The sequence below is a fragment of the Biomphalaria glabrata genome, chromosome 1, assembly GCF_947242115.1.
Source record: "Biomphalaria glabrata chromosome 1, xgBioGlab47.1, whole genome shotgun sequence".
Taxonomy (NCBI): domain Eukaryota; kingdom Metazoa; phylum Mollusca; class Gastropoda; family Planorbidae; genus Biomphalaria; species Biomphalaria glabrata.
This window is the reverse complement of record NC_074711.1, coordinates 42,487,038-42,505,994: the sequence shown is the minus strand read 5'-3', so window position 1 is coordinate 42,505,994 and position 18,957 is coordinate 42,487,038. Positions and strand designations below refer to the sequence as shown.

Here is an 18,957-nt window from a genome sequence, read left to right as displayed (position 1 = left end):
ATCCAATTATCCAATGAAATGGTTTAAAAATCTAAGTTTGAGAAAGGGAACAAAGTACTAAACATAACTAATACAAACAATGATTTGATTCCTCGCTGATTTTGACAAATTTTCCAGATTGAAATTTGACCCATCTAATTAACTTTGTGCAAGGAGAGACAGCTTCTACTTCTAGTCTAATTCCTATTTAGGTAGCACCAGTACATGTATATTTGTGGATTAACTATCAATGGATTAAAAATCTTACTTTTAGAACATGATTCTACACCCATGACAGTCGCGATGTCAAATTCACCAGGTTTGAGTTGACAGCTCTCAAAAGAAGTTCCTCACCAGTGTTAAGGGTCTTTCAAGTACCGGTATATAATAGAAAACTAAATCTCAAACATTTTCTAGATATATACGCATTGAGAGAAAGAAGACTCCAGCGTTCTTTACATATCACGTGACTATGCGCTTACAAAGAAAGAAGTGTTTTTGTTGAAAGCTACTTCGTAGATGCAGTATTCATGGTCTCCTAGAGCTTTTGTTGTATCAGCTCCTTCTGTCTGGTGCACATTGAGATGACGTTATTTCTCCCACACCCATTCTCGGATTATGTTGGAACTTGCACAATTATTCATTGGCGAAGACAATACACGAATAGCTTTCGTCTCTTCACAGTATTGAGGAGTTCTTACTTTTTGCCAGCCAGAGTGTTGACTTGTAAAAGTAGGCCTACAAAGTCGTTTGTCTTCTTTTCCTTGTAACTGATACCCAACAGTTTTCTGTAGCATTGACTCTCAAAGGTTTGGATTCTTCTTTCAGCCTCAGCGTTCTGCGTCCAACTTTCACAACCCTATAGACATATAGAAGTACGGAGACCACTAGCAAAGAATACAGCTTTAATTTTACTTGGAAGCTGATGTTACTCTTCCAGATTTCAATCACCTGCGGTTCTAGCTTATCTTGCTTTGATTAAAGTTTTGAATGTTTCATATGTCTTTTTGCTATTGCCAATTTTTAAGCTGCTATCGTTTATAGTGCACTGGTCACTGATCCATTTTTGTTTTATTTTCATGCGTATTTCTTTGTTGGTTGAACTGCATTCTTCAACCAGCAAGGGATTGACTTTCTTTTTCTTTTCTAGTTTTCATCTTGCATCACATAAATCAATTAATTAATAGTAATTAATTATTTTGTTTGATACCAAGGGAAACTAATTCTTCAGTATTCACCTATATGGCTAAATATGTGGGATGTTGTCCCCTGTACGTTATTTCTCCCACACCCATTGCTCGAAACAAGCTGAAACTGGAAACAATTATTTACTGTACCTGTGTAACAAAAACATGCATCAATTTAAACAAATAATATCAAGGTATTCTATTCAATTTGTTACTATTTATTTATCTAGGTGGACCCAGGAACATCCTAAAAATGCCAATGTATTCTATTCCACTCTTTACCATTTATTTAACACGCTGCTTGTAGTTGGCGACATTGAGATTTATTTTGTTCTCAAGTTATACATAACATTATAAATAGCAATAGTCATAACGTCATGTACGGTGGTACACCCTATACACAACACCATAGATAACATTAAATATTACAGCGTTGGGTGTTCTTTCTTTAGGTAGCCTATGTTATGAATAAAGTGGGCATAAACATTATTAATGAACCAATTTTGGTGTGTCTTTGTAAGACACGTGAATGGTCGATAAGGAAAAGATTTCCCATTATGATATTTCTTGATGTGCGATCTCGTCATGTTTCCCAGGACACTCCTGCTTGGGTTTATACATTGATTGCCTAATAGGTTGCTTTCCTCGTGCACCCATAATCTGCGCTCTAAATCTTCAACCTCTCCCCCTCCCCCCTTTCTCTTTGACGTGGACGTTGTTATCTGGGGCTACATCTCGATGGACGCGATTGTCAATGTGTTCAATCACTGCTCATTTCATTCACCTGGAATAGTCAACTCTGAACGTCTGCAATAGTTGCGCAGAGAAAGTTGTTTCAGTAGCCTACTTTGTATTGTTTGAAGAGATGAACTTATGAAGACATTTTCCTACGGATTTACATTTCATTGGCTAAGCCTACACACACACATATATATATTTGTCTAAGTTGTAATAAAAGGTAGGGTTGCTGAATTGTTTGCTTTAATCCTGTCAGTGGGAGTTATTTGGATAGGAAAAAAAGTGAGTTTTCCTAAACGACCAAATAACGTGCAAGGTGGTTAGAGTTACTAAAACTTTGTTTTTATTTTATTATTTAATTTAACATATTCGATTTTATTTTAAAAGAAAATAGTTCTCCACCAGCGCTAGCGACGTGACTCCATGAGATTAACCCCGCACTGAAAGAGTTAAATATATAACGATCGTGGCTATAATTTGGTTGTCATACTCTAAAACTATTTTATACTGCATTTTATGTTATCAGCCAGCAATATGTATCTAGGACAAAACAGACATTAACATTGAGACAGGATACACCAATGTCTACTACTCGAATGTTAACGTATAATTTGTCACTCATAGACCCAGTTTGAGAGACTACATTAAACATAGCTGGCCAGAGGCTAACACATTTCTGATCCATTCACGGAGACAACTCAAAGTATTGACTCTTTGATACTATATCTGAGATAAACATTCAAATATAAACCATTCTCCAGTAGGCATGTAGTATGCATACACCTGTGAAAATAGATTTGGTCTTCAACAGTGGTGACTGTGATGGTAGCCTTGTATAGGCCTAAATATTTTATTTGAGATTTGGAAGTCTCAGCTGATGTCAAGATGGTAGCCTTGAAGAGCCCAAATATTATTTTTTCAGTTTTGACACAGACTCAGCTGATGTCTTGATGGGAGCTTTCCTAATATGATATATTCTAAAGCAGTGATGCCCAAAATACGACCCGGGGGCCAGATCTGGCCCTCGACGTGGTTCCACCCAGTCCGTCAAAACGTCAGCACAAAGTGTAGAAAATGACACTTAAAAAAAATTGAAAAATGTTTTGTTTTTTTCTACGTTAGGAACCTCACTTTTTCTCTGATGGATTGGTACAATGACCTTTGTCTGCTTATGAACTGGGGCTCTGAATGTAGAATCTACCAGGAAAAGTGAACGGATCTTTACTTTTTTGGGGAACATGATAATAAGCCAACATATTTAGTTTATCAAATAAATATGGCGGCATTCTTGATTTCAGCCGCGAATAAAGTAAAAAACAAGATTACAAAGACAGTTTGTGTGGAAACACAAACTCAAAATCGGCCACCGAAGTGGTCCACCCAGGCAGGCTTCAATTTTTTCAGAAAGAACATCCAAATGAAATTATATCAAAGAAAAATGAGAGATAAGAATGGAGAAAGAAGGTTGACAGATCTTGTGTAGTGCCCCAACGGTACAGCAGATCAAAGGATAGGTGCAAGTGAATGCAAAGTTAGATGTGAACCTGGCCTAACTAGTTCACCTTTCAGACCTTGTGATCTATAGGGCAAATGATGTAAAGCTCATCTGTTTTTGTGGCCTACGGTTAACGAGGGTTCATGTAGCCAGGGCCGGTCCTAGCAATTGCGGGGCCCTATGCGAAACTGATTGCGCGGGGCCTAGTCTGGGTGGGAATAATGATAATAAGTGAAAATTGTGATTTTGTATTAGAAACAAAAATTCGACTTTGAATTGTATTTATTCTTTACTATGAACAAAATTGCGATCAAATTAACTTTAATTTACGAACCTTGCAACCTATGGCATATTTATATGCCAGTGACTATAAAAGTAAAAAAAGAAATGTAATTTCTTTAAGGTGAAAATTCGCCCGATTATAACACTTTATTACATGAAAGCTGACAATGCCTTTTTTCTTTTATCGCGCGTAGGATTGGCGTTTTCCGCAATGAATGACACCCACAAATGACAATTTTGACTATTTTTCAGGAGATTTTTTATGAGTTTTCAGGAGATTTTAATAAATTCAGGAGATTTCCATGACTTTTTCGTATATATTCTGCAATTTAATAATTTCACCTAGAATTAGCGCGGGGCCTATGAAAGCGCGGGGCCCACTGCGACCGCATAGGTTGCAGTGGCCTAAGACCGGCCCTGCATGTAGCCAGCACAACGACCAACCGCCATTACTTTTCCCCAACTAATATCAGGTACCCATTGGAACTGGGTGGACTCAGGGGCGCCTAAGGATTCCGAAGTTGAAAATCCCAGTCTTCACCAGGATTCGAACCCGGGGCCCCCGGTTCGGAAGCCAAGCGCTTTACCGCTCAGCTACCGCGCCTCTCCTGGCCTAACTGAAGTCTTATAATTGTTGTAATTGTTTTGAAAAGGCTCAATCTCTTATTCGAATGGTACAAGAAGAATTTATCGGTACTATGTAATAAAAGTTCACAAAAAAGAAGTTTACAAGATTACTATTCGTTTTAATTTAGGTCTAACTTATAATGCATACTAATTAGCTTTTTCTCTTTAAAAAATTGCTTGCATAACTGATTTTAAAAATTAGATTTTTCGCTTTCAGAAAAAAAAAAGTAGCCGTTGCATCAGAACTTTGAATGGTCTAAAATATTGTGATGTCGGATTTTCAATATCTTGTCCAGTTTACGAGATCTAAACGGGACGGACGGACAGACGGACAGACATTTCGCACAAAACTAATAGCGTCTTTTCCCATTTCGGGGGCCGCTAAAAAGAAAAGTTTCCCCTTTCAGACCTTGCGATCTACGATAGTTAAACTACGCATAGAGATTGGAAGATTGATGGGGATATTTACAGAAAGCTACAAGAAAATGAGTCTGTGGAAAGCTAGCTATAACGTTGCTCACATTTTAAGCAGAGAAATGAAGCCATTTTCCGACGCGTAACAAAATAGGTAAACACCGATATCCCTCTAATTAATGTAAGTACTAGATCCACGGGTTTCTAAAAAAATAGTTTAAGGTCAATTTCGTTTTTGTACCTTTACGGTGATATGCCCCGCGACAGGAATGTTGGAAATTAAAATGGCCCGCAGACCAAATTAGGTTGGGCATCACTGGTCGAAAGTTATTATTACAGAATGCGAGATTTCATTTAAAAGTCTATTGTTATTTACAATTACAAGAACATACCCCCCCACACACACACACACACACAAATTACATCGGTGCAAACGAACTAGAGACCTACATTCCTACAATAATCTGACTCAAACATTTCGTGCGAAGTTTATATCAGAAAGTTAATCTTTTATTCAATACTTTGTTAATGGTACAAAAAGCTCAGGCCATCATAAGATGTAGTCAAGCCAAATATCTGACTACACGTCTGATTGAGATAGAGAAACATACCATTAGCTTCTATCTCACCACAAGGCTCGCCTGTATGCGACAAGTCTGATGCTGATGATAACAGAAATAAAATAAAAAGCTTTAGGGCATTTTTTTTTCGTGACAGGATTGTCGCTTCGTATTTCTGAACTCGGTATAAAGATATTTCTGTAAACAAATTAAGCGTATTCAAGATGTGTACAACAGTTGAACATTGGTAGGAAAAAAATAACGACAGTCGCTTGGAGCCTACATTCATACAATAGCAATCAGGGCCGGATTAAGCTCGTTAGATGCCTTAAGCGCTCACATTTTGTTCTGCCCTACCTTTTAAAATGTAAAAAGGTTAATGTCTCGGGACACCCTAAAATATGTAGCATGCGGTTTATATCTACGTTTTATTGTTCTTTGCTGTTGAAAGCACATGAACCTGAGGTCTATATCAGAGTAGTGGAAGGGGTGCGATGGGTGAGTTGTAAACTAGAATTGAAACATATATGTCTTGAGAGGGTGGGGCGTGTTCAACTTCAATAACAGTATTATTATTATCTTTAAAAATCTAAACTATTTGTTGGACATTTTGTATGTACTTTTTGTTCTTTTTTTTTGTCTCTCGATTATAACATAATTAAATTGTCTATAAATAAATATATGGCCTAGCTTAATGAGATATCTGGCAACGACGTTGTAACCAATTGAACTTGACGACATATTCCACGTTCTGAATGTATTTACATAGAAAATTGTTACCAGTCAGACTCAGAGGGCGTTTTCTGCAAACTAGCTGCTGGATAAGAAGAAAATTCCACAGTTGATGGTTGTCGGTAGTATTTAGTTTTCATTGATCAAATTGGGATGAATGACTTTTAGCTCATTATCAAATTATACTAAACAACTAAAACAAGATAACAAAGAGAGATCGTGTTTAAAAAAAACAAACAAAAAAACGCTCATATAAAATAAACATATTCAAGGGATCATGCTTTAAATATACATTTTGTAAAGAGAATTGATGGTTTGTAGAGCATAGACCTACTTTCTGACAAGTTGTCTGATCTCGACACATAAAGGTTTCTAAATGACTTTGTTATTTTAAACCAAATTATGCTCCCTCAGCTCTTTATATTAAAAACTAGTTTAAGAATCGGTTCGAATAAAACATGTTTGTCAACAAACAAACAAAACAAACAAGAACAACACGAAAAGTGCTCTTGTAATCAACATTTCACCATCATGTTTGTCGTTCTAAGAATATTGAGCATTGCCTTTGACCTGCATTGGTTACTAAACAACGGACCAATAGAGGTTACTGGTTGCCAATGAGTTTGTGAGAAAGTTAAACTCTTTTTTTTTTTTTGAAATCTTGTTTATTTTTAAAATCATTGTAACATTCCTTGTTTTGTTTTTTTTATTTCGAATTAAATCTTAGAAAAAGCAGTGTTGTTGCGTTTGATCGATTTGATAAAATTGAAAACGATTATAGTGTAGGGGCTCATTGATTAGATCTTTTGCAACATTAAAAGTTCAAGGTGATTCAGTCAACTTCTTCACTACCGTCCCGAGCCCCAAACACGTGCTAAGCATTTGTCCACATGGAGTTCCTACCTCAAGAACTGGTCTAAGGTCAAGTCTCTGGTTTTAAAAGATGCTTTTTCTTGGATTACGCCAAATTTGTGTTCAACAAATTGTGTAGGCTACTAAATGCACTTTAATAGAGTGTCAAGATTTAAAAGTAGGACAAACAGAGGTCAAAATTCAAGTTTCCAGTTTTTTTAAATTGAATTCATATACTGAAGCTTATAGTTGAAATCCATATATTACAAGGACAACATATCACATGGACCACGTATCACACGGGCTTCATGTCACCTCAACTATGTATCACATGGACCACATATCACATGGACCACATATCACATGGGCTTCATGTCACCTCAACTATGTATCACATGGACCACATATCACATGGACCACATATCACACGGGCTTCATGTCACCTCAACTATGTATCACATGGACCACATATCACATGGGCTTCATGTCACCTCAACTATGTATCACATGGACCACATATCACATGGACAACATATCACATGGACCACGTATCACACGGGCTTCATGTCACCTCAACTATGTATCACATGGACCACATATCACATGGACATCATATAACATGAGCCACATATTACTGTTAATATCACATGGACTTCATATCACATGAACCACGAATCACATGGACTTCATATCACATGAACCACGAATCACATGGACTTCATATCACATGAACTACATATTCACATGAACTTCTCTGAACGACCCCAACTCTGCACGGCCGACATCTAGTCCAATACTAGCAACACTTAATCCACATACTTCAGACTCCTGAGGGGATCTTTTTTTTTAATGTGACTTTTAGCCTGCAGACAATGTGATTGACTTGTCTATTGACTTGTCTATTGACTTGTCTATTACTTTAAGGCACGGTCCGTTAGAGTGCTGAGAGGCAATGAGAGACTGAACGCGTCAGTTACACAGTTACATTTGTTTGATCTCGTGACCAATTTTCAGAGGTTTTCACTCATTACCAGCACAATGCCCTCTCGTCTATTATCTAAACACTCAAAGTTTATGTCATTCTTCTTACGGAGCGGTAGGGGCGATCGCCCCCCCCCCTCACTCGGCCGACCCCCCCCCCCCCCCCGTAGAAGGGGGGGGGGTGACGAATTTTAGTATAGAATTTACACAATTTGTATACGAATTTATTACTTATGTTAATAATATATACTAATTATTTATATTTCAACCTATTTTTAGATTATTTCGCCCCCCCCCCCTCTAGTATGTTGGCCGATTTGGTGGGGTCGGGAGGGGGCGATGGTTTCAATCCCATCCCCCCCCCATACACTTTCGAGTGGGGGGGGGCGGTCCAATTTATTTCTAGAAATCACAGCTTGCTAACAGAATCAATTAAATATCTATATGATTTAAACTTGTTATTGATATTTTAACCGATCTTTATATTATGTCGTTCCCTGTTTGCCGATTGGGGGGGGGGGGGGGCGAATACCTCTACTGCCCTTCCCACCTAAACCCTTTGAGTGGGGGGGGGCGGTCCTACTTTTATGGAGAAATCATAGTTTGTGAACAAAATTAATTCAATTAATATATAAATTTTATATTATGTCAATCCCTTTCTGGTATCTTGGCCGATTCGGTGGGGTTGGGGGGAGGGCGATTGCATGTACTGTCCTCCCCACTCTAGCCCTCTGAGTGGGGGGGGGGGCGGTCCTATTTTTATGGAGAATCATAGTTTGTGAACAAAATTAGTTGAGTCGCCCCACCCCTATTCTTTAATCCCAAATGCAATCTTTAGCAGAAATTATTAAAGGAGCGAGGATTAATCGTTTTAACTCTACCACCCCTCCCATTTTCAGACAGAGTTTATGTAATTTCACATGCATTTATAATAATTATTTTAAGAAAGTTAGATTTCAAACGAAATTTTTCAGTATAAGAGTCACGATTAAAACGAGTTCTAAACCCATATAATATATGCATAGTCCCTTTTCCCAACCTTTACTCATTCTGATATTTTGTTAGTTAAATAAATTTGGGACTATAACTCACAATTTATACTTTCATTTTATTGAATATTATTTATCGAATAATTATTTTTCGGCGTCGATCCTCAAAGCCAAAATCTAAATATGTGGGTTATCTTATCTTTTCAAGGAAAAAATCGGTTTTATTTGCAATGTATTAAGGGAGTATAAATTCATATTAGAATACTTTTCAAGTACAACATTATTCGAAAGGTCCTTTTTTAATAGTATGAATAATGAACCTTTGGTCAGGAGAATGCGTTTCTTCTGTGAAGAATGCAAGAAATCTTTTTTGGCGTCGGAACCCCACTGATAAATAATGAGCTTTAGATGTCAGGAGAATACGTTTCTGCAGGGAAGAATGCAAAAAAAAAAACGCTTTTGGCGTCGGGGCTTCGCCCCGAACTCCACTGATGAATAATGAGCTATAGATGTCAGGAGAATGCGTTTCTACATTGAAGAATGCAAGGAAACGCTTTTGGCGTCGGGGCTTCGCCCCGAACTCTATTGATGAATAATGAGCTGTAGATGTCAGGAGAATGCGTTTCTGCAGTGAAGAATGCAAGAAAACGCTTTTGCCCCCAACACGGAACCTTATTGCGCTGCCCCAGTTGTTTTGTTTTTTGCCGGAGGTTGAGAAATGCAGTTTTTTTATTCTCATATATATATATGTGTGAGCAGGTCAGGCAGGCGCGAGTGGGAGAGAGAAGACATATTCTCTGCTGCTCAACATTAAAATTTACCTAACAGTAGGCAGATGTTTGCGCTACTGGGTGGGCTCATCTGTGACACCTCAGTCTACGACCAAGGGGCTAGAGTCACCTAAGTAACCAGACATACTAAACTAAATGGAAACAAGATAACAAACTTTAGTTTAGTATAAATAAACAAAATGAAACTTTATTTACATGGAATCAAATAATAATAAAATATAACATATACACTAACCACTATAAACTACCCTCTAAATCTACACCACTACAAACACTAACAAACTAACCAAACTAACTAACACAAACTGATCAAACCAACTATCTAACAAAATCACTACAACTACTACACTAGACCTAGATCTACACAAACACACTACAATAAACTAGTCTAGATCTACAATATCCTACTATTACACTCAACAATAACACTAAAACAAGAATATCTTATTCTTAGGCTCAGTACCTTACTATTCACTATGAACAGAACTGAGAAACAGACTATAAATATAACTAAGTTTACTAAGGCGATAATAAAGAAACAAAATAACACTAGCTTAAGCTTCCCTAGAATTAGATCTGAATAGATCTACAGAAACAATAACAAAACTATCAATAGCAGAAATAAAGCAACACTAGCTTCCCTAGAATTAGATATAGAATAGATCTACAGAAACAATAACAAAACTATCAATAGCAGAAACAAAATAACACTAGATGCTAGATCCTAGATTCCATAGAATTAGAATAGATCTAACATAGCAGTTATAAACAGCAGCTATAAGCAGTAATATTCAGCAGCTAAAAGCAGCAGTTAAAAGCAGTAACACAGCAGTAATAATAGCCTGCAATACATAAATGCAAAACTATATTAGATCTATATTATAATATTCTATTAGGACTGATGGACGCCGCCATCTTCCGTACAGCATGTTGACAACTATTATGACAAATAGTCCAATTAGAAAATAAGATAACTACCTTACACATAGTATAGATCTAGTAAAAAATCTAAAATATTTTTACACTTACAGGCCGTCTCAGGTACAGGAATAAAAATATAATTAGACGACAGACCACAACGATCTTCAGCTGTCACAAAGACAGATATGGTACTGACCACTGGTCAACTGTACACTGAACTGTTTTAAAACAGCGTGGCATCACTTTTTATACACAAAAAGCGGAAGTACAACTAATAAGTTTGGCACTAGCCTATAAAAATAAAATATATAAAAATATAGCTCTGGGAGCGCAAGCTCACATATATATATATATATATATATACTAGACATATGTTACCCGCGACCCGCGGGTCTTTATTTGCGCATTACTGTCGATATAGTCACTGAGAGTTTTTTGTAAACAATTAAACGAAATAATAATGTAATAAGTAAAGCGAATGTGTCAATGTAAAAATAGTGTGAATGAAGCTATGAAATCAAAATAGCTAATAGGCTTAAATCCATTTTTTTTTTCAAATTAAAACATTTGCTTGTAGGCCTACATATATTTGATTAAAATTTGAGATGAATAGACTAAATTTTGTATGTTCATGTGTATAAAGTATAAAGTATATATTGAGGTAGACATAGATCTAAATCTACACTAATCTAGAGTTAAACATTGGCTTTTATAGAGTTCATTCTGTGCTGTGCATGCGTGACCTTTTTTCATGAATGAATATAGGCCTATCTCAACACGGCTACGCAGCTTTAGCGAACAGCGAACGAATGTATTAAAATGCTTTAGAAAAACAAATTTGAATGTTAATTTGATTAAAATATGAAATGAATGGACAATAATTAGTATATTTATGTGTTAAAGCACAAAACTATCTTTGCGAAAAGAAGTTTTATCATCTTAGAGTTCAATAAGAGTTTTAGACCTAGGCCTAGGAATAGACTCAGTAGAGAGATGTGTTAATGTGTAACCATTGGTAATGTCTAATGAAATAATGTTCGCCAGGAAATCTGTAGTCACAGATATCAGGAACTAATTTATGTAAAAAATGCTTTTGAATAATCTAGTGGATTGGATTTAGATGTATGTTAAACTTAACTAATGATCCTTTCAAGTTTTTTCTCTTTCGCTACGAAAATAAAATTAGGTTTGCGAAAATGGGATTACCCGAAGCCGATACATTCATATCTATTAAAAAACAAAAAGAGCGATAGCTTTGCTAAATGAATGGGATTATAAAGTGAACAATTAAACGACATAATTTTTAGTACGCGATTCATGAATGAATATAGATCTAGGCCTTATATCTGTGATTACAGATTTCCTGACGAACATACATCTAAATCCAATCCACTAGATTATCCAAAAGCATTTTTTACATAAATTAGTTCCTGATATCTACAGATTTCCTGGCGAACATTCTTTCATTAGACATTACCAAATGGTTACACATTAACACATCTCTCTTCTGAGGTCTGAGTCTATTCCTAGGCCTAGGTCTAAAACTCTTACTGAACTCTAAGATGATAAAACTTCTTTTCGCAAAGATAGTTTTATGCTTTAACACATAAACATACTAATTATTGTCCATTCATTTGATATTTTAATCAAATTAACATTCAAATTTGTTTTTCTAAAGCATTTCTAATACATTCGTTCGCTGTTCGCTAAAGCTGCGTAGCCGTGTTGAGATAGGCCTATATTCATTCATAAAAAAAAGTTCACGCATGCGCAGCACAGAACTCTAAATTAGTGTAGATTTAGATCTACGTCTACCTCAAGATCTACTTTATACTTTATACACATGAACATACAAAATTTAGTCTATTCATCTCAAATTTTAATCAAATATATGTAGGCCTACAAGCAAATGTTTTAATTTGAAAAAAAAATGGATTTAATTAAGCCTATTAGCTATTTTGATTTGATAGCTTCATTCACACTATTTTTACATTGACACATTCGCTTTACTTATTACATTATTATTTCGTTTAATTGTTTACAAAACACTCTCAGTATCGACAGTAATGCGCAAATAAAGACCCGCGGGTCGCGGGTAACATATGTCTAGTATACTATAAAGTAGAATGTGAGGTGTATGTATGTTACTTATAGACATTAAAACCGCTTGACCAATCTTGATAAAACTTGGCAGGAATGTTTCTTGGGTACCAACTTAGACCTTAGTGTATGTATTGTAGCCCTAAAACAAACTTAAGACCCTAAAAAAAAAATATTTGTCCGACTCTATTAAAGCTATAGTATTTTATGGATCTAGGTCATGTCTACAATGTTGACATGAGAAAAGATCGAAAGGATTTAGACCTAGATCTAATTTTAAGAAATACACTTTGCGCAGATAGTTTTTTACTTTGACACATGAAAATATAAAAGAAGATCCATTAATTTCATTATATAATAAAATTAACCTTCAATTTTGTGTTTCAAAAGCATTTTTTACATTAATTAGCTCCTTATATATGTAACTACAGATTTCCTGATGAACATTCTTTCATTAGACAATACCGTAATGTATCGCGTACTAAATATTAATTCGTTTAATTATTTACTTTCTAATCACATCCCTAGATCTAAAACTCTAATTCAACTCTAAGATGATAAAACTTCTCTTCGCACAGATAGTTTTATACTTTAACACATGAACATACTAATTATAGTCCATTCATTTCATATTTCGATCAAATAAACATTCAAATTTGCTTTTCTAAAGCATTTTTAAGAGACCACATTCGTTTACGAAAGCTGCGAAGCCGAGTTGAGATAGGCCTAGATCTATATTCATTCATGAATCGTGTACTAAAAATTATTTCGTTTAATTGTTCACTTTATAATCCCATTCATTTAACAAAGCTATCGCTCTTTTCGTTTGTAATAGATATGAATGTATCGGTTTGGGGTAAACCCATTTTCGCAAACCTAATTTTATTTTCGTAGCGAAAGAGAAAAAACTTGAAAGGATCATTAGCTAAGTTTAACATACATCTAAATCCAATCCACTAGATTAGTAAACACAAACTTAGACCCGCAGGCCGCGGGTAATGTCAGGCTAGTATATATATATATATATATATATATATATATATATATATATATATATATATATATATATATATATATATATATATATATATGTATATGTGTATGTGTGTGTTTGTGTGTGTGTGTGTGTGTTGTACGCACGTTTATGCATAGTGTTAGGGTTTATTGGGCATTAGGGTAAGGGCTTGGAAAAACATCGCCCCCCCCCCCCCCCCCCACTCCAAAGTTCTGGATCCGCCAGTGCTAATAATGGAAGGGAAAATTAAATATTGATGGATTCAATGAGTGCAGTAGTTTCTGTGGTCATTTCAATATTTGCTCATATGTTTTGAGTGTAATTATCTTTTACTTTTGACATTTCCCCCCCCCCCTTTCTGTTTCTGTCTCTAAAATTATATTACTTGTTGGCCTATCGCTCAATATAACAGTTTTATTTTAAAACTCTTAGCATATGTAGGCTGTAGCTTATGTAAGCTGTATCTTATGTAGGCTGTATCTTATGTAAGCTGTATCTTATGTAAGTTGTATATTATGTAGGCTGTATCTTATGTAAGCTGTATCTTATGTAAGTTGTATATTATGTAGGCTGTATCTTATGTAAGCTGTATCTTATGTAGGCTGTATCAGTATATTATGTTGGCTGTATCTTATGTAAGCTGTATCTTATGTAGGCTGTATCGTATGTAGGCTGTATCTTATGTAGGCTGTATCTTATGTAGGCTGTATCTTATGTAGGCTGTATCTTATGTAGGCTGTATCTTATATTCTTTTCATGCATATATCTTAATACTCTCATCATGTATTTAGAATACGTTCTATATTAAGATATCCATCTATATTTCACCCTTTTGATGCTTTTACTATACACAGATCATAATGTATTTTTATTGCGCTCTATCCATAATACGAAGTACATATAAGAGGTCCATAGCAGACATTGGTAGTTTGGTGTTTGTTTATTGCATAGCGTTTAGACATAGGGCGAGATTGAGCAAATCTTAGAAGTGAACAGGCTAAGATTTAATTTCACAGTCAGTTGGTCTCTTGATAAACTACAACAGCAGATGTTGGTTGAGCACATTAAAAAGAAAAAATAAAATAGGGGAATAAAAGTATGTTTGATTATTTTGTTATCTTTCAAAGTTAGTAATTCCTAAACAAACAGAACACAATCTGTAGATCAAGATGTGATATTGATATTTCTGTAGTAGATTACACGATTTTCTATTACAAGAAATGGGGTGGGTAGGGTAGGTAGGACCTTACACGTTACTGAGTAACACCATATTTTTAAAAGGCCTTGGATATAATAAAATAGCATCCATGTTGTCAAAAGAAGAGACTGTAAAGTAACTATAAAGTAAATGAAGTAAAGTAAGTATAACTGTAATGGGACCATTGCTTAGGCGTTGCTGTGACTTTTTGTTTTGTTTCGTTTTGTCACCACCTAGTAATTCTATTTTATTGTGGAACAATTAGATTTAGTATAAAGTTAAACTGAAAATGTGCAAGAAACTTTAGAGTTGAAGGGCGTGAACCCTTGTAATGGTGTTGATCGGTGTACGCTTATCCTTGTGTTTAGTGAGACGTTTTTGTGGCGGGCCTGTTTTGTTAGCACAAAATACCGTTAACAGAACGATTGACTCTTGAACCGTATTGGATAAGACGAATTAAAATGCCTTTAAAAACAACACTTTACATTGATTTTATTGCAGATGCCTTTGAGAAAACATTTTGAGAGGTCCTTCTTTGAAGATGACGTCACTTAATCACATTTTTAAAAAATATTTCTAATGAGGTTGCTTATAACTAACAATGAAAATTCATCTGATTTTTCGTCATTGAATAAAAAAAAAACGACCACCTTCGAGTTCCTAAATATACTATTCACTCGTTTTGAGAAACGTTATAGTAAAATTCCTATGCTACACACATCTGGGGTTAGGATTGTCATCTTTTACTATCATCTGTTGCTGTGTGAAAAGAAATGTTGACAAAGCTTCTATCAAACACTACTCTGTCTTGTAACACGTTATTTCTCCACACTGGTACTTCTAAACTAAATCTACATGATCAAGTCAACCAGGCAACTGCCCAAAGTCGCCCAAGTTATCATATACATGGTAACAAAACGATATAGTCTAATTCTTGTTAATTAAACAAATCTATTTATATGTAAATACCATTGGAGATTTTCACCTATGCCGGATAACAAATAATAACTAGCTCTTTTTGGTGTGTTCGATGTACAGAAAATTTAAAACGATTATGATTTTGTGTTCCTTTATGTCCTTTGTGTAACGTTAAGTCCACACGTAACACGCTTCTGACTAATGACTCGCTGTGGATACAGTTTGTACAAAATAACGAACAGTAACTCTAATTCTAGGCCCTAACATCTATTGAATAAATCACAACATTCACACCTACTAGCAGCACTAGGGTAGAAGAGTTATTCAAAGAAGAAGTGAAGACTATGTGATACATACACCTACAAGCAGCACTAGGGTAGAAGAGTTATTCAAAGAAGAAGTGAAGACTATGTGATACATACATCTACAAGCAGCACTAGGGTACAAGAGTTATTCAAACAAGAAGTGAAGACTATGTGATACATACACCTACAAGCAGCACTAGGGTAGAAGAGTTATTCAAAGAAGAAGTGAAGACTATGTGATACATACACCTACAAGCAGCACTAGGGTAGAAGAGTTATTCAAAGAAGAAGTGAAGACTATGTGATACATACACCTACTAGCAGCACTAGGGTACAAGAGTTATTCAAACAAGAAGTGAAGACTATGTGATACATACACCTACAAGCAGCACTAGGGTACAAGAGTTATTCAAACAAGAAGTGAAGACTATGTGATACATACATCCCCAACGAGAACTCGAACTTAAAACCTTCGTGCTAGGCCACAGGTGAAAAAGAAATTAGATTTAGAACATGTCAATAAGGTTTTGAGATAAGATCGCCCATTGTCTTAAACATGTTTTACACGCCCTATAATTGTGCATTCAATAAGAATACTTGAACGAAAAAAAAAAGCAAGGTTTAATGGTAACAATGAATTTTAAGCAGCCTTTGAATGGGGAAAAGCTGCTAGTTTTTACAAAGCTTATATCAACTAAATCTGTATGTCGTCTGTCTGGTAAAAGTGTGTACACGTTATTTCTCCCACACCCATTCTCGGATCAAGTTGAAACTTCGCAAAATTATTCAATGACATAGACAAGACATGAATCAATTTTAAAAAAGTAACCAATTGGACATTTAATTACTGGTAATTAATTATTATGTTTAATAGCAACAAGGGAAACTTATACTTCAGTATTCATAGATATGGCTAAACTTGTTGGGTTTAGTCTCTTTAAATAATTGTTAATGCTGTTTCTCCCTCACTCATTCTCCGATCAAGTTAGATACTTTACGCTTTAAACAATTATTTATTGTACATTATTTGTAGATCTAGTTTTAAGGACGGAGTTCTTCTCTTTTAGATGAGCTTTGTTTTTTATTTTAAAGGATTTGTTTTGAAATATTTTGGTTGTTACAAAGCTTATATCAAATCACTCTGTCTTTCTGTCTGTCTGGAAAAAACATTTGTACATTTTGACGTACATAGCATTTAATCTCGGATCTAGCTGAAATTTTGCACAATTATTTCTTTTACCTGAAAACACAAGAATAAAAAAAATCAACTAATTAATTAATTAACTATTAGTAATTAATTATTTTGTTTGGTATCTCGAACAAGGGAAAGAAATTGTACTTGACTGAAGTGGTTGTATAAGCTGAATTAGTCCCCTTTATAATTCGCGACTCTAAATTGAAACAAACAATATATAACTATACAAATCTTCTCTGGTCATAATTATCTCACTGGCAGAGTGGTTAGCACGTAGACCCGAGGAGGCATGAACCACAAATTTGAATTCAGGTCGTTCCCCATCTTTTTTTTTGTGTAAATGCTTTCAAAACCAATTACAGTTAAGTCCACCCAGATATCTTATTCTTACTCCCCCCCCCCCCCCAACTGGTCCAGCTAAGTGATAGAATCATAGCGTGTTGAGAAAGCTAACATGAAATAGCGCTAAACAAAATCAATGGGTTAAAAATATTATTAATCGCACAGATTTATTGTTGTTGGTCTAGATCCATTAAAAAAATTAATTACATCATGATTGATCCAAACATATTGATGCAATTACACTTCGTATACGCTTTATTTTTTTAAAAGTATTTTTAAAATGTTTTTCTTCTTTTGTTTGTTGTTGTTGTTGTTGTTCTGTCCGTCTCTTTATAATACTAAATGCGCTATTGTAAATCACATTTCTCCATCACCTGCAAAATTGTTCAGTCCGACGTCTACATCTCATTTGTCTAGAATGAAAGCGCACAGAAAAGTGTTCAGGTTCCTGGTGTTGCTTGTCGTCGTCTGGTTGTTCGTCATATCCGTCATCATCTACAGTACAGTGTTCACTTCTGATACTCAACCAGCAGCCGAGAATAAGAGAGACCAGGACATATATCGTTTGATTGTGAATAAAGAGCTGCTTCAGGTGTGTAGCCAAGTTTGTCTACATAAGCGTAACAGATGTTTGGTCAAAGATAATTTGCTTAAATCATTTTATTATTGTTCTCTTTTCTTCTTAATTTCAGAATGTTACTTTTTTTTTTTTGTAACTGCGAGTTCTTCCACGTGTCGTTTGAGGAAAAATCTTTAAGTATAAATTTATAAAGATTTTTTTTATTTCTCGTAACTTTAGTTCAATTTGATTGGCCGGAGTTTTCCGGTAACGAGCCAGGATGTTCTAGCTTCTCAGGCTAGACTTATTTCATTTATTAGCAATGGAGTCTTGTAGCTCAGAAAGGTTTATGATATGTCCACACTGTCAGGAATGTAAGAAGATTAAGTCTTGTATTTTGTCTTATGACTCAGTTCATTTTAAGGGCGAAGAACAGTAAACTTTTGTATGCCAAAGTCATTTCATTTCACTTTATAACATAAGTTTGGCTAGCAGTGGGATACTTACTAACTAAAACAATGATCTGCTCGTCTAATTTACATTCAAAATTTTGGATGATAGTTGGCACCTATTTTATAATAATTTAAAACAAGGTTACAAAGACAGTTTGTGTGGAAACACAAACTGAAAAGCGGACCCCTACGTGGTCCAACCAGGCAGGTAAAAAGGCAGGTTTCAATACTATCAGAATGAAATTCTATCAAAGACAAATGACAGAGAAGAATGGAGAAAAAATGTTAACAGATCTTGTGTGGTGCCCCAGCAGACCAAAGGATA

General features: G+C 35.2%; 1 protein-coding gene across 2 annotated transcripts in view; it reads left to right on the top strand.

Moving 5' to 3' along the window:
* The first annotated feature begins 1,920 nt into the window (after positions 1–1,920).
* The window catches only part of LOC106068521 (polypeptide N-acetylgalactosaminyltransferase 5-like), a 53,740-nt gene continuing 36,703 nt past the window's right edge, over positions 1,921–18,957 (top strand). The window contains exons 1-2 of one of the 2 annotated variants that reach the window (XM_056037412.1): positions 1,921–2,124; positions 18,039–18,213. In XM_056037412.1, coding sequence (XP_055893387.1) covers positions 18,040–18,213 — 174 coding nt within the window. In that variant the 5' untranslated portion in view covers positions 1,921–2,124; position 18,039. The remainder of the gene's footprint in view (positions 2,125–18,038; positions 18,214–18,957) is intronic. The other variant, XM_056037405.1, reaches the window with a different exon arrangement.